Source organism: Meleagris gallopavo, chromosome 1 (assembly GCF_905368555.1).
Source record: "Meleagris gallopavo chromosome 1, MGAL_WU_HG_1.1, whole genome shotgun sequence".
In the NCBI taxonomy this organism is placed as follows: Eukaryota; Metazoa; Chordata; class Aves; order Galliformes; family Phasianidae; genus Meleagris; species Meleagris gallopavo.
The window spans coordinates 127,016,471-127,032,212 of NC_139404.1; the positions used below are offsets into that span (position 1 = coordinate 127,016,471).

Below are 15,742 nucleotides of genomic sequence, written 5' to 3' on the forward strand. Positions count from 1 at the left end.
TCAGAGGATAAAGTTCTTTTTATTGTGAATGACAGTACTCAAAGGCTAATTCTGTTAAGGGGTGAAATGCTTGACCATTTTTTGTTTGAGTATTAACATCAACTTAGAAGTCATGGTGAGCTTCCAGCATAACATCCTCAGGTAGGAACAGGTGGATGGCTTACTTTCCAACCATCCAAATTGGGGAGTCATATGACAAGACTATTCTGATATAACTCCAGTTCCAGAATGAGTTTTGTATGGAATTAGACTTTAACTGAAGGGGGGATCTTTGTGCTCTCCTGTCACCTGATCAAACATAAGGACGCACTGGTGATTTTTGTCTACCCTGTCCACCAGGACCAAAGAGCCTTGTCTACAAACCTGTCTGTCATCCACTCACTAAGATACATGGATTTAGGTAGTCCCAGGTACAGGTCTTTGTATTTGCATTTGTTGAACTTCATGAGGTTTCCATCAACCCATTTCTCCAGCATGTCAAGGTCCCTCTAAATAGCTGTCTGCCCTCTCAGAATACTGGCTCTTAGTATTTTTAATATGATAAAAAATATATATATATATTATTTTTCTTTAACAAATTGAAATGTATCTGAAACTTTTGACTGAAATATTTAAATCATATTCACAGAGTTCCCAGTAAGGACAGTTACCCAGACAGCTAAAGTAAGATGAAATTAAAAGAAAATACAAAGGCATTTCAAAAATTTACACATAAATAATCTTATCTCTTGGCTGCACTACTTATGCATTTTTTCTGCAGAGCTGAATTGCCTGAACTAAAAAGTACACTTTCAGGTTCCTCATTTGTTTTTACTATTCTACTTCAGCAACTACTATAATTTGTTCAGTTTCAGATGTTACTGACTGCATTTTGCACTCCATCATCTGAAAGGAAAATTAAAACTTCTGTTAGTTTTACACGTGACTAACTTAACTTATGTATGTGTAATTCTGAGAATATTTCAACTTTTTTTGCATATTTTAAAGAAATATTTCACTTTTTTTTTTTTTTTCTTCTCAGATAAGCTTTCCTTTTAAAGACAAAATACTGAAAGTTCAACACCTCTGTAATGCTGAAACATGATTTTCAGCCTGGTTTGAAAATGAGTAGGGGGAAAGTGTGCTTTTCTCCAACACACTGTTTACAGATAATTTTAAAGGAATTAGAACAAAAGGATTAACTTTACTAAGGTACGTAACTAGGTGAGTACACTTTGGACTGAAGCTTAGTTAACTGAACAGTTCTTGAGTGCAGATGTGTGCATGTCCCACTGGCAAAGTTCATCCTGCCCAGATGGAGAGAAGCAGCCAGACTGGGCTGTCTGTGGCTCTGCTTACGGGACACTGTGTTATTTATATTTATAATTATGTTGGTGACAGTGTGATGCTGATAAAGCATCCATGCTGCTCTGAGTGACTGGCAGTCTCAATCTCCTCTCTGCATGTTGGTACATGTGTGTGCCTTGTATAGGACCTACAAATGGAAGCATTAACTCCTGTGCCCATCAAACTGGAACAGCAGAAACCCCCTGGGGGGAGAAGAGTACTGCATTTGACTTCCCTTAACAAATTCCCTGCTGATTTTCTTTTGTAGTTCTTCAGTATACGGCAAAGGAAAGAGTTATTCTTTCCTTTAAGTTCCTTATCATTTAAACAATTACCTTTAAACCTGGAGTATAGTCTTCTTTTGCATTTTATAAAATAGAAAGAAAGCCTACCTGTGGATTTATATCAGGCTGTCCATGAAATGGATCTTTTGGCTTTGGAACTTGTGGAAATGCTGCTTTCCAATAACCAGTCCTGGAATTCAAATGGGACAGAGCAAAACAGAAAAATAAAGTATCTAGCATGTTTCAAAACCACTGCACCCTTGAACTTGCTCTTGTCTTCCTCCTCCAGGGGAAGAAATCTTCCGCAGAAAAGAAATGAAAATTGTACATCATCATGGCACAGAATGAATACATATGAGGAAAACATTAAGAATTTAGATGGTAATAATTTTCTTTTTGGTTAGATTCAAAATATTTGTTTTCTTCTTTGAAAGAAAAAGGAACTTACTGCTGTGATCATATTTAAGTCACTGGAACCAGTATAAAGTGAACATAAACATTTAAACAAATAGGAAGAACAGTCTTCTCTGAATTACTGTATATTTCTATACAAAGTCCATGATAAGGTAGACTATCCTTTTTCTTTCTATTTCTCTTGCATAGTTTATTTCAGGAAGAAATGCAAATTTCTTATGCATTCTCAGATTAATTTAGCTTGCTAGGACAATTCTAATGAATGTTAGAAGATCTATACTGATAAGTACAATCAACCTGTGTGTTTGCAATAAGTGCATTTCAAAAAATCACATCTTTTGGCAGACAGTCTACACGTTGGTAAGCATGGCTTTTTAAAGCTGGTATCAACAGAGACTGTGGAAACTTAGGTTGTCTAATTTGCAGGGAAGGCTAAGAGGTGACCTGTCTGTTCTGCGCAGCACCCTGAGGAGAGAAAGCAGAAGGAGGTGCCAGGCTCTGCTCCTGAGAACCGATTGTTATAGAAGATTGTTATAGAGCAGATCATCTTGAGTGAGATCACAGGACATGTGCAGGACAACCAGGAGATCAGGCCCATCCAGCATGGCTAAAAAGGCAGGAAAGGCAGGTCCTGCTTGACCAACCTGATCTCCTTCTATGACTGAGTGACCTGCTTGGTGGATGAAAGAAAGGCTGTTGACATAGTCTACCTAGACTTCAGCAAGGCCTTTGACACTGGCTTGGACAGGTACGCAGTTCACTGGATAAAGAACCAACTGGATGGCTGGGCCCAGAGAATGATGCTGGATGAAGTTAAATCCACCTGGCAACCAATAATGAGTGGTGTTCTTTAGGTGTTGGTATTGGCGCCTGTCCTGTTTAATATCTTTATTAATGACTTGGATGAGGAGATTAAGCGTAGCCTCAGTAAGTTTGCAGATGACACCAAGTTGGCAGGAAGTGTTGATGTGCCCTTCAGACGTATCTGGACAGGCTGGATTGCTGGGCTGAGGCCGAGGGATGAAGTTCAACAAGACCAAGTGCTGGGTCCTGCATGTCAGCCACAACAACCCCAGGAAATGCTGCAGGCTTGGGGCAGAGTGGCTGGAATACTGTGTGGATGAAAAAGACCTGGGATTATTTTTCGACAGTCAGCTGAATATGAGCCAGCAGTGTGCCCAGGTGGCTAAGAAGACCAACAGCATCCTGGCTTCTGTCAGAAATAGCATTGCCAGCAGGAGCAGGGAAGTGATTATCCTCCTGTACTCAGCCATGTTGAGGCCACACCTCAAGTACTGTGCTCATCCTGGGGCCCCTCACTACAAGAAAGACATCGAGGACCTGGAGTGTATCTGTGGAAGGGCAACAAAGATGTTGAAGAGTCTGAAGCACAAGTCTAATGAGGAGCAGCTGAGGGAACTGAGATTATTCAGTCTGAAGAAGAGGAGGCACAGGGGAGACCTTATTGCTCTCTACAATGTGAAAGGAGCTTGCAGAGAGGTGGGAGTAGACCTCTTATTCCACATAACTACTGATAAGACAAGAGGGAATGGCTTCAAGTTGCACCAGGGGAGATTCAGCTTGTATACTGGGAAACATTTCTTCTCTGAAAGAGTGGTCAGGTGCTTGAACGAGCTGCCCAGGGAGGTGGTTGAGTCACTGTCCCTGGAGGTGTTCAAAAAACGCGTAGATGTGGTACTAAGGGACTTGGTTTAGTGGAGAAATATTGATGGTAGATGGACAGCTGGACTAGATGATCTTAGAGATCTTTTCTCAACCTTAATGATTCTATGATTCTGTGGTAAGTGAGGAAACAGAATTAACCTTCTTGCCATGTTAACAGTAGAGGCTCTTGAAAAAATGTTTGTGAGTCAACCAAAGAGAGACTTTATGTATCACAATCATAATGTTTGCCTTGAGAACACCTTTTTAATTTGTCTTCCATTAGATTGTGAGTGAAAATGTGTTCTGAGGCACCTCTGCATAATTTATTTGTTTAAGAATTGCAGATACTTCTCACATTCACACAAAATGAAATAAAAGTATAAATTCTATGTACCTTTTGCAGAAGAAAATTGTAAAGATAGCTATTGAGAGTGTTGCAACTGCCACTACAGGTAAAATCCATACTGAAGAAGAAATTTCTTCATTTCCTGAAAGAGCAACAGTCATGAATCATTATTGTTAACAAAAAGCAATAAATGCACAGTCAAGCACATACTCCGACTGGTGAATGTCAGTCCAAAAGGTTTCTCCTGGAACAAAATGCAACTCTTTTTTTCTTTTAGCATTTTAGCTGTACATTTTTCCAGGAGAGATTAACACCAAACCTGTTTGTTAATCCTCAGTGCTAAGCAGGCATGTACTACAGTTGTACTACAGTTTCAAATATACAACTTTTTAATTGATTTCCAAAGTTAGAATGTTAAGAGATAAACTAATCATCTCTCTCATTCTCAGTAATGTGGAATGAAACACAGTGCTTATGCTTACGTATACTTCATATTTTTCTTTGTCTGTAAGTGCACATCCATGTGTGAGGAAGATAGGTCATAGCTGGGAGAAAGATAAGTCAGGGTAAGGATTTTTTATTCTTACCAAACTCAACAGCTGCACTCCACTCCCCCCAGTCTTTGTTCACTCTACATGTATGGCCAGCTGCTCTTATTTTCACCAGGTTCTTCTTTCCCATGTTGGGATTTTGAACTATGTGGCTTGTAATAATTTCCTAAACAAACAGACAAAATCACATTTAGACTGAGTTTTTCGTTGCTGAATTCCTAGATGTTGACAATGTAGAAGCTGCGTTTACCGGTGTGAGTTTTCGAGGTATAGGGGAATTGCTTGTTAGATCAGACTGCTGCTTTGGAGCAAAAAATATATGCTTGCTTTTAAAGTATGTAGTATGTATGTATCTATGTGTGTATCCTCTCAAGTATAGCCTATCACTCCATAAATTTTGCTGTCTAGAACTTTCAACTTTTCAACTTCTACTTGTTAACCTGTAATTTCTTATGAAATTACATAATCACTAATTCTGATTTATGTATGATTTTCCTTGCTACATTTACAGAAGCAGAAAAGTATCTTGAATTGTCTCATATTAGTGCTGCTAAAATTCTATAATACAAAGAATAAACCATCTGCATGTAGCTCATGTTCCTGTCTTTGTAATAGGGCTCCTTAGGACAAACAAAAGTTCCAGTACAACCTTGTAAAATAAGAAGACTGCAGTACTTAGTTGTACCAGAACTTCTCACAACATATTCTTTCTTTGGATACTTTCAGAATAAGGGTGGGATGTGCAGGCTGTATTGAGTAGAAGAAGGTGCAGCATACCTGCAGAAACAGGCCCTGTTCCAAAGGGCTTTTTTTGGTCTTTGGGTTTACATAAGTTGAATTAAATTCCTAGGAGGAGTTTTCTCAATGACACCTTTCCCTTCTGTCACTAATGTGTATCTTCAAATTCTGACCCAAACATTTGAGAGGAAGAAGGAATAGTGTAATAGAAGGTTTTACAAAATAGTTATGGAACAGTAACTTTTCTGTTTTGTTTTTTTTTTTAAATTCCTTGGAATGTGTGATAAGTGACACAAATATCATAATTATTTAGCAGCTAGACGCGTTTCAGAAACTCATAAATAAGAATATTGTAAAGCATAGAACTAACGCTAAATGCAATTATATGCTATTTACTACTCACAATTGACTACGAAACTAACATACACTGCTGACAAATAGAAAAAGCAAACTTACTTTTGTATAACTTTGATTGGTCCACTCTGCAGAGTTGCCCTGTAAATCGAGAGAAAACTTTTATTTTTATGATTGCTTTTTTTTGTTAAGATAGCCATTTTAACCAACTATCTATCACCTTTCTCTGCATTACTATCTAATCTACTTCACAGTTTGTTTTGATAAACTAGTAATTTACCTACTACTTTATTTCTGATATGCGATTCAACTGCAATGCCAAGTTTATAAAGTAACTATTTCTTCTATGGAAAAGTATCTGTACTCCTTACCATTAAAGCTGAGAAATAAATTTTATTTCAGATTGATGCTTAAACTGAAACACAACCAAAAAAACAAACAAACAAACAAACAAAAAAACCCTGTCTGAATGCAAACAGTAACTCTATTCTTACACACACCAGAAAAAGCCTTTAAGATCACAGAATCAAAGAATGGTTTCAGTTGGAAGGGACCCCTAAGATTATCTAGTTCCAAACCCTCACTATAGGCAGGGACACCTCCCAGTAGGCCAAGTTGCTCAAAGCCCCATCCAGCCTGGCCTTTAATGTTTCCAGGGAGGGGGCAACCTCACTGGCAACCTGTTCCAGTGTGTCACCAGTTTCATGAAAATAACTTCTTCTTAATAACTAGTCTAAATCTACTCTCTTCCAGTTTAAAGCCATTAAAGCCATGCTAAAGCCATTTTCCCTATTGCTACATGCTCTTAAAAAAAACTCCCTCCCCAACTTTCCTCTAGGTCATCTTCTGGTACCGGAACGCTGCTATAAGGTCTCCTTGGAGTCTTCTCCATGCTGAAAAGCCCCAGCTCTCTCAGCCTCTCCCCATAAGGGCTCCAGCCCAAATCCCTGTGGCTCTCCTCTGGACCTACTCCAACAGCTCCATGTCCTCCTTGTTTTGGGGGCCTGAGAACTGGATGCAGCACTCCAGGTGGGGTCTCACAATAGCAGAGTAGAGGGCAGAATCACCCCCCTGACCTGCTGGTCACACTTCTCTCGATGCAACCCAGGATAAAGTTGGCCTTCTGGGCTGCAAGCGCACATTGCTAGCTCATATTAAATCTTTCATTAACTGACACTGCCAAATCCTTCTCCACAGGGCTGTTCTCAAGCCATCCTCCACTCAACCTGTATCTATGTTTGGGATTGCCCCAACTCAGTTGCTGGACATTGCACTTCACCTTGTTGAACTTCATGAGATAAGTTTTTCTTTTTAAATCTATTGTTTATATCTTATAAAAACACAAAACACTATGCTGAATTGTAAATGCTAAGCACGTGCTGTTTCTTCTCCCTCAGATGAAATCATTCCAAAGTGACTTGGACTCACAGATATTTCAGGATTCCCTCCATCTACATTTCTGATAGGAAAAAAAAATCCCATATCTCTTCCGTGTAGGTATTATGTCTACTATACAGCATATTGACCACACACAACTAATGATTGGCAGGCTAAATCAACATCTCCACTAGACTGTGGGTTTGGGGTTTTTTGTTTGTTTGTTTTTAATTACTTTCAGTCTTGTTTTTTTCCATTGTAAAACAAAAATAAATTAGATCAAATATTTCTTCAGAAAATAATTGTACACATGCTGTACCCATGTGGCATGTGAGCACATGTTGCACAGCATGCTGCTGTACAAGAGAGTGGGTCCTTGAATCCCTAAAGCAGCTAACTTGAGCAGAGGGGGAAAATGGAATCATGTAATCTCCCTTTAGTGCTTTTACTGATGTGACTGTATGAGAAAGAAAGACAGTAACAGAATTAAAGATCCATAGGGATTAGAAGAGACCTCTGGAGGTCCAGTCCAACCTCTCTGCTAAGCAGGTTCCATACATCAGGTCACACAGGTAGGCATCCAGGTGGGTTTTGAATATCTCCAGAAAAGGAGACTCCACAACTCCTGAGGGCAGCCTGCTCATGGTCATTGTGTTATCCTTTTTGTTTTCTCTCAATGCAAGTAATTTCCAGTTGTAAAATAAAGTTTAAAAGTTGATTTTAATACAAATATATGTTGGTTGCAGTATATTAGCAGTGCAATATTTCTCTATAAAACAATGTAAGCAAAATCTTGCTCTCACTTTATACTTCACAATTGGAAAGCAATACCCTTTGCAATGCAGTATTTGGTGGACTTTGATGAAATTAGTAACGTGAAAACTGCTGATAATTTCTTATGGAAATACTAGGCAATTCAGACAGCATATAAATTGAATATTCTTTGAAACCTGGTATTAATCATGTTAAAAAATAAAGAATTCTGCATGTGATTTCTCTTTATGTCAAAGTCACACAGAGCTCAGTATAAAGACTTAGGTGCTACAAAGGGAAAGGGATTGGAAGAAGCCATAAGGTTTTATAGCAGCAATCATCCAGGATCATCTGTGAATTAGCAAACTGCCTCCAGACCCAACTCCGAACAGTAACTCCAGAGAAGGACAGCGCCAGCCACCCGGTGACCGCTGGGCTGCACTACAGGCAGGCTGTTCCTCCCCGGTTGCCATCAGCACCTCTTGGTTGCATGTCAAAGTTCTGCCAGAGGTGTAGTGCACATACTCTCCTTCCAGCTGGACCCCTCAGTCTGTCACTCCATCCTCACTCCTTTTTGCTCCCAAAGGCTTGTCAAGTCTTTCTGCTTTCTCTCTCACTTTTTTTCTTTTACTTAACATTATACATCTCCAGCTGCTATGGTATCTGGTAAGCTAGTTATATTTTGAATGTACAGAAATTTCAGCCTCTTCCATCCATTCATACTGCTTAACCAAATCACCATTCCTTCACGCTGTATCTACAGCCCAGATGCAGTCACCACTGGAAAGAACTAAACCTCAGCAAAGAAAGTACTTTTTCTAGTTTTGTCACAGCCAAATCTGTAATATGTTCAAGTTGTGATTAACCATGCTTCTCTTAGTCCCACGTACTCCTAGACACTAACTGTATCTTCAGCAATATGTTTCTCAGGAGAAGAGGGATAAAATGGGACAGTACAGCTTTAAAGGGTGCACGAAAGGCATGACAATGAGAAATAATACTGCATATGAGGAAGTCCACATGATATGAGAGGTTTTCTTTTTACCCATGCATATTAGAAAATGTAAAAATGTGCATCGATGTTTAATGTAGCTCTAGAGATTCCTCTTACCTTGGATGTTATTTCAACTTCATATTTAAAACATCTGTCTTTGTTAGAGTGATTTATTTGGGGTTGTTGCCATTGAATAGTGCAAGAACGTGAATTTTTGTCACAACTGACAGTGACATTTGATGGAGGCATGAGTTTTTCTGAAATGATAAATTCAAGAATTCAAATATTTAAAATCACTTAATAGTTTTTGATTTTATTAAAAAAAAAAAAAGAGGAATTGCAGGTAACATTTCTGTGAAGAAATATATTTATTTACATTTATTTTTCTTGAGCATTATGTTAGAAGACCAGAGTTCTCTATATCCTGTCTCCAGGAAAAGAAGTAGGAATGTGGTTTAGGGAAAGCAATCTGATGTTAATCCTAATGTAAGAATTGTGAAGGTTATTTCATTCTTTAACCTTTCTCACTTGACTCTTCTGTGACCTGACGGTATGGCTTGCTTGGTATTATGAACCAAGCAACTTATTTCTCCTATAAAAATAACCATACAAGTTTAAGAATGGCACTTCAGTTTTAAGAATCTAGAACTTCAGACATCTTCCCTACTTTCACAAATATGGGTAAAAGTATGAATACTTTTGTATTTTGATCATACCCAAGGACTTAATATCTATTGTAACAGCAAAAGACAAGCAGACACTGATGACTAAAGAAATGATAAAACAATAATAGAGGGAATGGTTTCAGTTAGACTATCTTGCATCAGTCTTTACAGACAAGACTGGTCTGTTTGTGATAGGCTGTTTGGTCAAGAAGCAGTCTTATTTAATCTCTCTGAGTAATAGTACAGCTTACCTCCTTTTCTTTACAGAATGAAGCTTTGTTTGTTTTTGGTGGCAATATCAAAGCAATGGAGCTTTGCCAATAGTAAAAATAATTTCACCGTATGTGAAAGTGCATATGAAAACTTGGGGTATTTTGAACACGTATTCATTTTTTTAGTTAAGGGTATGTTTTCCACGTATGGTTATCTCCACTGGTAATGCAGAGGACTAATTGCTCAAATAGGCTCTTTAGTTGAAATGTCTTTGGCCATCACTGAAAAAGTTAGTGGTGTGAAATGCCATCTCCAAAATTCCATCAATGTATATGTAATTCAAGTAGATTGCTGAAAACAGCTGAGAAGGGCTACAGCTGTGAAGAATCCCTGCTTATTGTCTTCATGGCTCTTTCATTTGGGTAGTTGATTTTCTTGAAAAAACCACAGTCTTTCAGTCTCTCAATTTTGACTCTAAGAATGTAGGTGAGACAGTGTACTTTTACAGGTGATAAAGGAACTGACCTTGAATGGAAGAACTGCTCATGCATACCATGTATTTTTTCCAGCTCAATAATTATGTGATATGATACATGTCAAGTAATGGAGTTATTCCATATAAGAAAGGATGGAAAAGCAGCAGCTAGAAAGAAAACCTTGCTCCAAAGCAATAACGTTTTGAGAAGTTAAACAAGGAGGAAGTCTGAAGGTCATTGAAAAAAAAATAATAAATAATAGTTATGATATAATATTTTTCAAAGGACCAGGGAGCTAGAAACACCAGCCAGGATAAATTATTCAGAGCGATTAGAAAAGGAGGACATACACTGCTCCTTTTGTCATTGCAAGGATAATGGGTGAAAAGAGACTTCAGGTCTTGCCTGTACAGATACCACTCTTAAGAAAAAAATGTTATGTCCAGCAATGGTGGCAAATGAGTAAATGTATTTTGAACTGAAATATAGAAAGTCCATAAAATGAAAATAGTTACATATTCTATGGGGAAGTAAACTGAAGTTAAATTCGGCAGCCAGACACTAAACACAGAAATAAGATAATTTTTAACCACTTTAAACATAATAGAAAAAAGTGTGAAAGCATTTACAAAATCAGTGTTCGCCATCTTTAGGATAATAATCAGCTAAATAAGTTGACAGACTGGGCAACACATTTCACCTTAGTTGCACAAGTGAAGACAGAACTAGAGATTTCAGTGAGAATTTAAGAACTCTGGTATTAACATCCAATGGATTTGAATGCCTGCACGGTTTTTAGGTATGTGACATTCAAGCCAGAAAATCCTCACTCTCAACGTAAGAATTGTTAGGATGGTCAGACTTCTCTTAACAGTTATTTCAGAATGTTACTACTTCCTCTTGTGGTCCATTTTTGTACTATATTTTTTCCAGCATCAAGGATAAGACCAAATCTTTTCAGAAAACAGGAAAAACTGTCATGTGGGGAGACAATTCTGTCTGAGTGTGGGCTCTGTCACAGGATAAATGCTCTATTACCCTTATGCAAAAGCAGAAATAAAACAAAATAAATAATTTACTCACCAATCGTGTATAGGTCAATATCTGTGTCGTAGAACTGGATCAGGGAGTTTTTGCTAGACCCATTCACCAAAAAATAAGATTTCTCTATCTTCACGTTTTTGAATCTACATCCCACATGTCTACCATTTTCATCTTCAATGTAAAGCTCACATTCCATTACATCATCATCTCTATAGATAACATAACACACACACACACACACACATATATATATATCAAGGAGTCTTAGTTAAACACGGGTACTGTGATGTGTTAAGTGAGAATTCAAGACTCAAGAAGACCTACTCACCTTGAGTTCTGCCAGTAGAGAAAATATTGGGTATCTCCTGGAGCATTCCTGCCTGCCTGCCAAGTGCAGTTCATGAGGGAAATGTCATAAATCACACAGGAGAAGTTCTCAATGGCTGACCCATTAATGCCTGCAAACACAGCAATGTCCATTATGAAGAAAAAATGTGTAGACTGCTCCATGCTGGAGAATCATGGCACATGCTTAGATACAGCAGATATATGCAACTCTAGACAATTATTGTTTTGATTAGGAATGATAAGCATCATTTTACATAGCTGCATTGGAAGATATTTAGACTGACAGATCTTGTAAAGAATCTTATGTAACTATGTCCTCCAAAGATATGATTGAAGTTGTATATGACAGGATAAGCCTTCATGAAGACTAGGTTGCCATAATGCAGGCTGACACCTAAAGTGGCCACCTCTGTTCCTTGAATTATTCTGATTCCTGAGATTAACATCACCAGATCACAAACACTACAAATTACTGTTTAACTCCTAACCCTAACAAAGGCTAATAAGGACAATAAACGTGTCTTTTTAAAAGAAAGGATGACTTAGCCCTCCTTTTATAAGGAAACAGCAATTTCTTTGAGCTTAATGAGACAGGAAGTAGCGTCATTGTGTATATTCCAATTCCATGTTACTTTAATGAGCAAATATTGTACCTCATTATCTTAACACTCTTATATCTGTTATCCCTCTCATATTAAAAAGGGCAGATTCTGTCAGACTTTTTGTTATCATAGATTGGACATTACAGAGTGACACCATGAGTTATGCTGTTACAGAATTCAAGATGTCACACAGTTCTTGAGGAAGTATTTAAAAACTACAGCCACAAACCTATTTCAACTTGATTTTGAATAATACAGGAAAATGAAGCTAATAAAACGTTCAGAAGAGAATTTGCAATTCAGAAAATGTCACCAAGCGAGACATTAACCAAGGGCAAAACATTTACTGAGTTTCCTACAAGTTGTAGGAAAATACTTTACTTGTCCAACACACATTGTCATAAGGATATGAACAAGAAGCTATCCATTTCCAGGAAATAGAACTAACTAAAGAAGGAAGCACTTCATTTTTTTTTTTTTTTTTTTTATACTCAGGCCCATTAAAAGTATGCAAATCCTTTCCCGAAGTCTAATGCATTACCTTGAGGAATATACTTGCATGTAACTGAGTATGTACTATTAGTGCTCTCTGCTTTAACTGAAAAGTTTGCCCCGTTGTGCAGAGGATACGCTAGATTTCTTCCAAAGATGCAGTTTGTATTCTTTTCCTGAAAAATGACATTCAGGTGGTTAATTTTTAACTTTTTCAACTAACGGTTTATATAACACTCCTGTAGAAAGCCTGTGCTTTCTGTGTAACAGTGGGTCCACTACTAGAGTGAAGTAAGTACTGATATCTCCCTGAGACAAAGAGCTCTCTTCCTAGAAACATTGGATAATGAGCCTTTATCAGCGTAAGGTGAAGACTTTGATGCTTCCCATCAGAAAATCTCATGACAGAGTAGTGTGAAGAATAGGATCTCCTCCTCTCTATCCATCCTTCAGCATAAAAAATCTTTTGAACCTCCTCAAAATGAAGCATGTGTTCTTTCATAAAAATCAACAAATGGATTTAGTGTACTTTATTCTCATTTCAAAGACAAAAGGAGATAGCCCACAAATGACTGTTTGGGTAAGGAGATGGCTTGAGGTTAATCTCTAATAAGAAATATTAGATTTCTTAATGTTAGCAGCCAATTTGAACAAATCATATAAGTGTCTCCTCTATTTAATGGTAAAGGACACAGGTGTTTGCATCTAAGATGCATGGATACATTTTCTCCAGGCAGGACCTGTACCTCACTAGTGGCTTTTATCAGAGTTTTGAAGACTAAGGTTTCCATGCTTAGATAGTTGAAATGAGGGTGACATGACTATTATAATCTGTGATCATTGATGCAGATGCTAGAACTACACGGAGTATTAAAAGATTCCCCAGAAGTTAGACTTCTGAAAACTGCTTACAGAAACAGTAAATGTGGTTTATATTTTGCATACTGACAGAGCAGCATAGCATAAAATGCTTATTCTTTATTTGTGCAAAAAAAGGATGTCAAAACCAATATTTTCTGATACAGTTCCTGTTCCTGAACTGTACTTTAGAGATAATCGAATCAGTCTGATGCACAAGAGATATTGACCAAATAGACTGTGACATTATTGCAGCTGTGGTGTCTACAGGAAGAGAATTTGGTGAATGTTGGAGTAATGTATGTATTCAGGAAAAAAATATTTCCATGAGTTCATGACTTTCTTTGAAGAACCTGTCAGTCTTCAAAAGAAAACCTATTCTGGTTAATACATGTAGTAATTACAAAACAGGGAAAGGTTTAGCTTGCCATCTTCTCTGCATAAGAGCTGAAAACAGACTAAACCTGACAAAGAAATTATCTTTCCATAAAGTCAGAACACTGTCCAAATAATCCATTCTGAGTTCCATGTCTCCTGTCAGCTATTAAAATGTTGGAGCCATATTAAAAAACAAACAAACAAACATACATATATACATATATATACACACATATATATATATATATATACACACATATATATATATATATCTTATTTCTCTTTTTTAGCTATGCATATGGGTTTCCTGTTTTCTTGGGACAAGTTGGGCATCTGGAACATGCTGTCCTGCAGAGTGATCTAAAGTGAATGCCTTCCAAGAATGTCTAGCTACAGAGCTGCTGGCTGCTCAGGCCCTTTTTTTTTTTTTTCAGGTCTTGGTTCAGTTTATTCAAATGTGCCTACTATGTTTGAAATAACCAGCTTGGATCTCAGGAGCCACTCCAGAAACACTGTTCCTTCACAAACTTCTATGTCACGTGAGTCCCAGTTCTGAGCTACACTACAGCTCCAGTGCCACTGAAGACTTTTAAAGTAAGTCAGAGCACGTGTCTAACTCAGTTTCTCCTCTATATGTGACAATTCTCATCCATACAGCATGAGATGCCTCTCAGTGAAGTTCCTTTGAAACCAGGAAAAGAGGCAGTCTTATGCTTCAGTCTCATCAAGATCCTGGTCCTGCAATAGTCCTCAAAGGGCAAGAATTTCACAAGAATTGTCAGAGGACAGACACATATCAGTATCAAGATGGGCCTCAATAAAAACTAAAAAGAATGGCTAAAACACAGATTATCTTTTTTCAGTTATTTAAGAATATGAAAGAAAAAGAATAAAGTGTGGTGATTTATCTCTGTTGATAGTTTACATAGAAAATTTACCTGTATTTCGACCACATTATTATATACTGTCATAGAACAGCTGTATGTAGTGAAATTCATGGTGCTGATCCAACTCAGTTCTGTTTTCCACCAATTCAGCATCAAATTTTGGATGGGTGAATCTGACATCTCCCCTGAAATTATCACATAATAGGGATCGGTTATGTTCAGATTTTTGAGGTATAGAGGTTACTACTTACCAGATCTAAGACAAAAGGCAACTGGGGGACAAATATGTCTAAAGAGAAGCATATTACACTTCACCTAAGAGGATATCTGCAGGAAGTGTTCTACTCACAGTTTGTGCACTGCCAATCATCATACATCTGGGCAACCAGCAGCAGCCACTGTGTCATGAAGATGAGTCCAAGACAAGCAAGCATCTTTTCTTCCTTGGAGACAGAAAGCAACAAAAATTGTCTAATATGACAGATATCAGAGCAAACTGCTGCCCTCTGAATTGGTCTGGTCATATCTGCTCATTTTACCTGCTTCCAAACTGTCTGCCCATCTCAATTCTTGAGCAAGAAAAGATTATATGGACGTTTCAAGCAGCCAGAGAATCTTTAAAATGGATAGTAACAAGATCAACAAAGTTGTTTTTCACTGCAGCAAAATAATTTGTGTGATGATTTTTAAAGCTGTTGATTTGGGAACCGCTCTAGGAATTCTACATACATTCACCTGATGACTGCCGTCTTAAGGTCTAAAGATTATCTATCAGGATGAGTAGACCTCAAACATGTGGGTAAACAGCTGCAAATAGAAAATACCAGAATTTGTCACAGCAAAATCGATTAGGTCTAGATACTCAGTGATCAATATGTTAAGTTTTGGTGAGGGTGTTAGCTCAGTTAGTGTACTTCCAAGTGTCTTTTTTTGTATAAAAGTAGATCTAGGAGCAGCATCTAAGTTTATTACAAATT

The 15,742-nt window shown here is 37.7% G+C and overlaps 1 protein-coding gene across 2 annotated transcripts in view; it reads right to left on the reverse strand.

Annotated features, from left to right (window-relative positions):
- The window catches only part of LOC104916413 (granulocyte-macrophage colony-stimulating factor receptor subunit alpha-like), a 16,107-nt gene continuing 365 nt past the window's right edge, over positions 1 to 15,742 (reverse strand). Inside the window, exons 1-13 of one of the 2 annotated variants that reach the window (XM_085213136.1) lie at positions 15,495 to 15,554; positions 15,305 to 15,380; positions 15,115 to 15,208; positions 14,817 to 14,950; positions 12,692 to 12,818; positions 11,529 to 11,658; positions 11,240 to 11,409; positions 8,920 to 9,059; positions 5,781 to 5,819; positions 4,623 to 4,752; positions 4,084 to 4,177; positions 1,719 to 1,800; positions 1 to 885 (exon numbers count right to left, since the gene is read on the reverse strand). In XM_085213136.1, the coding sequence (XP_085069262.1) occupies positions 814 to 885; positions 1,719 to 1,800; positions 4,084 to 4,177; positions 4,623 to 4,752; positions 5,781 to 5,819; positions 8,920 to 9,059; positions 11,240 to 11,409; positions 11,529 to 11,658; positions 12,692 to 12,818; positions 14,817 to 14,950; positions 15,115 to 15,199 (1,203 nt within the window). In that variant the 5' untranslated portion in view covers positions 15,200 to 15,208; positions 15,305 to 15,380; positions 15,495 to 15,554 and the 3' untranslated portion in view covers positions 1 to 813. Of the gene's footprint in view, positions 886 to 1,718; positions 1,801 to 4,083; positions 4,178 to 4,622; positions 4,753 to 5,780; positions 5,820 to 8,919; positions 9,060 to 11,239; positions 11,410 to 11,528; positions 11,659 to 12,691; positions 12,819 to 14,816; positions 14,951 to 15,114; positions 15,209 to 15,304; positions 15,381 to 15,494; positions 15,555 to 15,742 lie in introns of those variants that run through there. The other variant, XM_010727456.4, reaches the window with a different exon arrangement.